The sequence below is a fragment of the Buceros rhinoceros genome, unplaced genomic scaffold (genome assembly GCF_000710305.1).
Source record: "Buceros rhinoceros silvestris isolate BGI_N320 unplaced genomic scaffold, ASM71030v1 scaffold16526, whole genome shotgun sequence".
In the NCBI taxonomy this organism is placed as follows: domain Eukaryota; kingdom Metazoa; phylum Chordata; class Aves; order Bucerotiformes; family Bucerotidae; genus Buceros; species Buceros rhinoceros.
This window is the reverse complement of record NW_010415927.1, coordinates 1,066-8,885: the sequence shown is the minus strand read 5'-3', so window position 1 is coordinate 8,885 and position 7,820 is coordinate 1,066. Positions and strand designations below refer to the sequence as shown.

Here is a 7,820-nt window from a genome sequence, read left to right as displayed (position 1 = left end):
CCCATTTGCCACAAACTACTGTACTCACTGGATCAAACATATATTGCAGGAGCATGGCCAATTGTAAAAATAATCCTATGAAATAAACATTGTTCATAAAAATACAGTAAAATGCACTTTCCCCATCTCAATAAATACATTTTAATGTTGTTTCCAGTTGGCACTTTAAGCCACTAGAGAGCTCTTAATGAAGAAGCCACCAAAGTATAATTTCTCCTTATGTACTTCCACAATTATTGCAACAGCATCCAGAACTGTAAGCATTTTCCTTGCAGTCTTTTGTTTCTACCTTCAGGAGAATCACAGACAGGAGAAAAAACTTATCTATAAAAATATGCTACTCCCATATTGATTCCCATTTTGGAAAGTAGTATGTTTAAGGTTTTGTTTATCTTCACTAAGAAACAGTCCATAGAACAAAGTGTTTCAAAGAAGAATTCTCCAGAATTACTCCGAAAATTAAAGTCCATTGTCCAGAGTCATAGTTTTGTTTTCAATCCCTGTTTAATATATTTAAAATTAAAAATTAAACAGTTATGTTAGATAAAAATAGAAGTTTTAGAACATCTTTAACAACAACAGCTAAGAAAAAGGTTTTGTTAGAAAAAAGAAAATCTTGACCTTTTTAATCTTGCAAGTTTTTAAATCCAAGTATTGACTTGAATTGTAATTCTGCTTTCCATGCACACACAAAAACACACAATTATATATACATAGATCCCTGATTAAGGCATTTTCCAAATGGCTTATAAAAAATTTAAAAGTCAATTTCCACTGAAGTCACATTTTGTTTCTCCAAAGCGCAGTCGTCTCTTCAGAAGATGAGTATTTCTCCTCCCTTCCCGCGATGCTTCCTTAGAGGTTCTGTCTGCCTGTGAATGAATCGGTATTTTACACCTCACACAGCTTCTGACAATAACTTAAATATTACTGTGCCCAGCAAATGAGTGCCTTCTAAAGGACAAACAAATTCAACTTTGGCTCCTGTCTGAGGCCATGACTAAGCCAACTCCTCCTCTCCGTGCTGGCCACCTTCACTTCCATTCGTTAGCTGTTTCCTGACACATACAGAGACCGGTATGTTTGGCATACTCGATGGAACAGAAAAAAAAAAAAACAACAAAACCCAATTACAACTCCTTGTGACTTCTTGGATTCACTGCATTACCTATAGCTCTTCCATTTCAAAGTGTGTATGAAAGCTGTTTGCCATGGATGCATGTTCAAAGATCCTTGTCAGACTTGGTTTCAGTAGCTCCACGGAATGACATGACAGCTGCTTCGAGGTATCACTCTTCAGGGCCATGATCTGATCCACCCCAGGATCCCTTCTGTCATAGTACAGAGCCCACAGCAAAGTAATAGTGAGGATCATAGCCAGGATCTGTGTTACTCCAATAGAGATTCCTAGAAATCTCAGCACTTGCAATTGCTTCGTCCCTCTCAAAAAAGTGTACATTTTTTTACCGCATCCCTATGAAACAAAAACAAATTTTAAGAAAATGAGGCAATATTATCTGGCTTGCAGTTCCCAAGGTTTAGCTCATCCCACCTAGTGCTGGCTATTCCAGCTCCCAAAATTTCTCGCTCAGCTTCTTCACACAGTACTTGGAAAATTATTTTGCCTACTTTTTAATTGCTTCTATACTGCCACCTTTACGTTTTCTCATGCACTGAAAGTTAGTGCATGTAACAAGCTTCAAGAGATCTCTGTTACTCTTCAATTTAGAAGTCACTCCAAGTTGATCTGAGTTCCTATAAACTATCACTGATTTTAGAAGAAGTTCAACTGGTTTTGAGTAGGTTTAAAAGCCATTAAGAAACCTCTTAATCATCTTGTTTCTCTCCTTAAATTGCAGATCTTCAAGGTTTTCAAATATTTTCACGGCTTTAGACTTTTTCTACAAATGATACCACAATCTGAAGTTGAAACAATATCCTAGGAAAGATCTACAGACACACATAACCTCAGCAGTGTTCCTTCCTACCTTTTATCTTTTTATCTGGACTCATTATATGCCAGTTTATTAGTTCCACAGAAAGACCCTAGAGAGTAGAAAAATCATTACATTCCAGACACTCTGAGTAAGGAGCACTGAACAGAATAACCTTTAACAGAGGAATTCTGATAAATTTCCAGAACTCAGTGGATACAAACACCACTTTCTTCAGTACTTAGTGGTAATAATACCATATACATGTTGCATTATACCTGAGTTTTATGCTTGAACTAGAAGAATCTCCTCATCGCACAAAGCGTATCTGCGGATGCTAGTTACAGTCCACCTACCTCCCCTATCCATAGACTATATTTTTAAATTAACTGGCTTAATTTCTGATCTGAATGTAGAAACTTCCCTGTTAATTATTCTGATGGTATTATACCTGGAGCCAGTTTTGTCTCATACCTTCTGCTGTGCTGTTGCTACCGTAAGCCCAGTAATGTCCTGAACTGCTGTGAGCAGCTGTAACAACCTGCTCTGCATCAGGGCTGCACAAACCCAAGCAGGCAACTAGACCCTGCTCCAGAGAGCTGACCACCCACACGCTGTATTTGGAAGATTGCCACATACACCTCCTTTGTGATTATTCACAGAATAATTATTATTAGTTACACAGAAAAAGTCTGATGAAAACTATGCTAAAACATCACAAGTTGATGTTTCCCAGAAATGGAAATCTGTCTTTTTCCAAACCATCAGTGCATGCTCCACAGTTTGCTTACGTGGCCAACTAAGTCCTGTACAAGCCTACAGGAAAGGTCCCAAGCCCTTGTAAGGCAGCAAGGACCCACAAAGAGACACTGGCTCTGGGAACTATTGGGTAACAGTGCAAACACAGGTTACAGTTCTGGCTGCTCAGGAAAGGTTTGAAGACAGGGCCCTTAGCTACCCCAGCCCATGCTCATCCTCTATTCTAAACTTCGCAGGGTTTCACAGCACAAAGATCACAGGAACACAGCCACCAAGGGAAAATTCAAAGTAACAAAATGGATGGGAAAACACCACGAGTACTGGTAGGCATTGGTCCCATAAGACGACATCAGAAACCCACCAAAATGGTGACCATCTTCAAAACGTCATTTTTGTGTTTATATCCTTACTACATATTTCTTAGGGATTTTCTATGAAAAGAAATTGATCAAAGTGACAGAACTTGCAGACAGGACATAACATACACCACTTTTCAATCACACTGAGATTCCCCAAAGCCAACAATTTCAATTACTACAGTCCTGAATTTGATTTGATTTGAATTTGGCCTGATTCTTGCCTCAAACACAAAATTCACACTGCAGTCAACAGATTTTCATTCGGGATCTAAATAAAATTAATGTACTCTATGATAATCATACCAAAGGAAGTTAAAGAATCTCAATGTCTTTGCTCCATTCATCATTTCACTGTGTCATTTTCTAAATATTAACTTAGTTTAGACACAGAACAACGAGTAAATGTGGATTCTTTGACATCTGGAAAGAAAAAAAAAAAACACCATAGCAAATGCAATGTGATTGAACTAGATGAGGAACAAAAATCGTCACATTGGTGTCATCTATTGCTCAACCAGAAGACAGTATTTTAATTATATAGCTTTCCAAATTTGTTTTTAATTACAGAGAAACTGGCTCCGTTTTGATGCTTTTGATAACTTTAAGGGATGAAGGTACATGCTGGTCACAATTTAAAAATGCTCAGCCACAGCAGTATTCAAATTCAGGTCATTTGCTGCCTAGAGGAAACATCCATTAACAGAGAGCAATAACATTAATGCCAGCATCTCCTGCAGTACAGACACATAACTGAGACAAATTATGCCCAATCTAGATAGACTGCCTCCCTCCATTTAATGATGTTCTTACAGTGCTACTCTAACACACATTCAAATCAGTTTCAAAACTGAGAAATATCCAGCTACTCCTGTTATCCTCACATTTGTGCATTTTATTTCTGCTTATGCAACACATTCATAGTTGGTAGCCTGCGATTAAAGAGTACATAAATATACTTTCGTCTGCAAAATTGAAAGTTTGTCACTAAACAGGGAGCTCTTGCTGAAAACTCAAAAATAGTATAAAACTTCTCAGCAATTGTTCAGAAGAATTAGCTTCAAACTCCTACAGAGCTATGGATTAAAGGCCTGATTCATATCTATTACAAAGGTCATTTTATATTTTCAGCCCAATAATGGAAACGAAGTGTGCATTTCTGATTTACTGCAATGTCACAAAATAAGGAACAGATCTTGAATAAGGCACTTCTCAGAGCAGAAAAAATAAACCATCAGCATATTCAATAGATCTGTTGTATACTTGAACTTTGAGTATACTCAAAATTATGCTAGAAAACAAAAGAAAAAATAAAAATATTGAAGATGCAATTTTGATTTTTCTGAGGATATCAACTCCTACCAATCACTTTAGCTAGGTTACCGTTCCCAAACACAAGACAAGCCAAGCTCCTCTTGTCCTCAGACCACAACACACCCCTGAGGCCACATCATCATCTGGCCCGCTTCCCTCACAACTCCACTCTTTCTAAGGTGAGTTTGTCCCATGAACTGCACCAAAGGTGAAGCTCATCAGAAAAAAAGGCTGCTCAAGAAGACTACCACATTTAAAGAACAGCTTTCAAGATTCAGTGGGGGAAACATGATTCCTGCCAAAAATACTCTCAAGCAGAACTATAAGTAAGGCATCTTTTTTTCTACAAGAATTGTACTGTGAAGGATTCTACCTTCAGACTACAGAAAGCTCTGAGGTCCCAGCAGACAATTATAACACAGCTACAAGAAAACAATTTTATCAATCCCAGCAAAACCAAACTTCAGTTTTCTGAAGCAGTGAAAAGAGTTGCTTCTCAAGTCCATTCTGGCACTTCAGAGGATTTACATAAGCCATTTTTAGGCTAGCGAGGCTAATCTCATCAGGCATCCTCTCAAACCACTAGACTATGCACATTTGTTTTGAATCTCTTTCTAAAAAAGCTTTTCTCCTTCAATTCTCCAAAGCAGATGTCGGACAGACTAGTCTTGCAACTGTAAGTTGGTTTTGCATGATACTGATAAACACATTAGCAAGTATACTGCACGAGCCTGTGAGACGACCCACAGGCAAGCACCACAGAAAAAAAAAAATATTTTGCCAGCCAAATATTGTACATATCTTCAAGAGCAACAAAGTGTTTTGTGGCTGGTAAAACAACACAGCCTGTCCCTTTTTGGAATGGATTCTGCAGTAGAGAACTAAAAATAATTTTTTTCTAAGAGCTGAATACATCCAAAATGCCCTGGGGTATGGTAGAGGAAGAACCATAAATGTACCCTTCTGGTTTCTTTTAGGAAGAAAGCCAGGCAGCCTTTCTTCTTATCAAGTGGGTCTTAACACAGCCCTTATGTTTCACATCATCAACATCTTTGGCTATTAATTTTCTCCAAGTATAACCAAAAGAACCTGAACATATGAAGTGCACAGAGAACCACTTTCCTGGAATATGGCTGTGAGAATGAAATGTTAGCAGAAGAGATGAGATGAGAAAGCCTTGCAGTTTAGACGTAACATTCCAGTGACTAGTACTCTTTCTCAGAAGTTTTTGAGCTTCCTGAGCACAAAATTCAGTTTTTCCATTGAGTGACACTGTTTACATACTCTTGCATTTTCACATAAGCAGGAAGGAAGCTCAGCGCAAATGAACATTCTGCAGCTTCCATGCATTTACGCTCCTTGAGGGCTCTGCACGGCAGAGCTGGTATGTATGTATGGTACCAATACTGGCAAGAGTATTATAAAAAGCAACCATTATTGCAGAGTAAGCCACAGTTCTTTCTTCTTTAAGAATGTGTAAGAGACTGGCAGGCCCCAGAAAAAGTCTGAATGGCTTTCCCATCCAGAGGCTAATACTTCCAGACACCTTGTAAAGTGCTACTTGTGCTGCAAGCCTTGCAATAAGGCAGGAGAGGCTCTACAAGCAGCCAGTGGAAAGAAAACTTCCTCTGCCACTGTCTTTAGGGTTCCCTAGCACAGACTTGCCTTTTGAGGCACCTGTCTTTTGGCAGCTTTACCTTCTCTCTTCTCAGTGGAAGCACATGAAGCTTAAGATCACTGTCTAAAAGTCCAGAACAGATTATATAATTTCTGCTCATAGAGTCAACGCTGTACAAATCTAGCAAATCACTCCAAATCAGTGACACCACTTTCCCAAAACATGTTTTCTGGCAATAGCTAATATTCATCTTAGCTTGTTCATATACTGAATCTCTCCTGCTTCAGGGATATCTCTCCATAGCTCCTCAACAACAGATACATAATAGATTCTTGTAAGAAAGAGTCTTGATCAGCAGTAAGAGACAGTAAGATAAGGCAAGATGGTTCCTTGTGTGCTCTTCCATAATGCAGAATGGCACTGTCCACTAAAGAAATGTTCATGCTGCAGCATCAGAAAACACACTTTTTGCACCCTGTATTATTCATAAAGAAAGCAAATGAAGAATGCACCTGTTCTCAGATTCTCACAACTACTGGACTGAGATGTGTTTTTCGTCGCTATTGGACTACCTGGACTGTTGGCCATTCTGATATTACTGAATGCACAATTAAAGGCCTTCAGGGGTCTGTTAGCATAACAAATTGGTATGTAGCAAAGCTGTTTCCAGACAAAGGTGACTTTAGACAACATTTTTTGAGAACAGTTAAAATTAGTAGAGAAAATATTTACTTGTTTTTAATAACTGTCACTCTAAGGACAGTAATGACTTGCTAATATGATCACTTCCCTTACTCACTTCGAGTTCAAATAGGTGCTCTCCTGGTTTTAAAACTTTTTTTAAAAAATTCTTTTAAAGTAATAATCATATTGTAATGTAGTGCAGTGAGAGAGAAAGAGTATTTTCACACAGTTTCTATGCATGCTCACAGTGGAGCAACTGAAATACCTGCCTCCTTGCATAAGCACCTTTAAGAAGAGAGCTCTCATCTTCCAAAGGACAACTTCTCAAAAGCATCCGTCACTGTACACACCACTAGAGTCCTCATTTCTGTTAGTTTGTCAAGCTGAAGACTGGACATTACACCAAATCTAACTGGTTATTTTTTTGACTGGAGCAAATTTCAGCTCCACCCTAACCAATATAAAACAAGTATCTCAATATTTAAGCACATCTCAGATATTAACTACATTGCTACTAACTTAGCTTACTTCCAGGTAAGGGTGGCTGGGTTTGTTCTTTCTTCCTTTCTTCCCCTGCTTCAGCATTAATAAATAATAAACTTAAATAAACATAATAAACACTTCCTATAAACACAATTACTCTACAAACCTTTCTGCTGCACTGCAAGTGATGAGTTTGAAAAATTACTTGGTCAGCAAGAATGGACACAGTCTTCCAAAATATCTGTATTTTCCTTACCTCCTGATAAAGGTCACTGAGATCCTCATGATGTGCTTGCTTAGAGCATCCTGGGAACTCTCTGACACAACACGAGTCAGGTGGCCAGTCCATCTCTGTCATTTCCAGCCAGTCTGTGAAGTACACCACCCCACAACATTTAAACTGCAAAGGAAGGATTAGCCAAATGATCAAGAATGACTCTACTTCTTCATCAAAGGTCATCAAAAAAGCTAAATAAATTCTTATTAACAACTTTGAAAATATTTACATAAAGGCCTAAATTCATCTACAAGATCTTCAACATATCTTCTTCTGTTGTACTTTGACATAAATGCAATGTGAAAAATTTAATGTAGTGACCAATGAACACATCAGGACCAGCCAATAATAGTGCTCTGTCCTTTGAATCCCAACCGTTCCCTCAAAGGATGCTT

General features: G+C 38.2%; 1 protein-coding gene across 1 annotated transcript; it reads right to left on the bottom strand.

Moving 5' to 3' along the window:
• Positions 1-1,168: 1,168 nt before the first annotated feature.
• On the bottom strand, positions 1,169-7,548 carry LOC104488195 (tetraspanin-12-like; the record flags this gene model as incomplete). Its single annotated transcript, XM_010137600.1, has 2 exons — positions 1,169-1,474; positions 7,405-7,548. Coding segments are annotated over 2 exons (450 nt in total), but the record flags the coding sequence as incomplete, so codon positions are not given.
• Between the last annotated feature and the right edge of the window lie 272 nt (positions 7,549-7,820).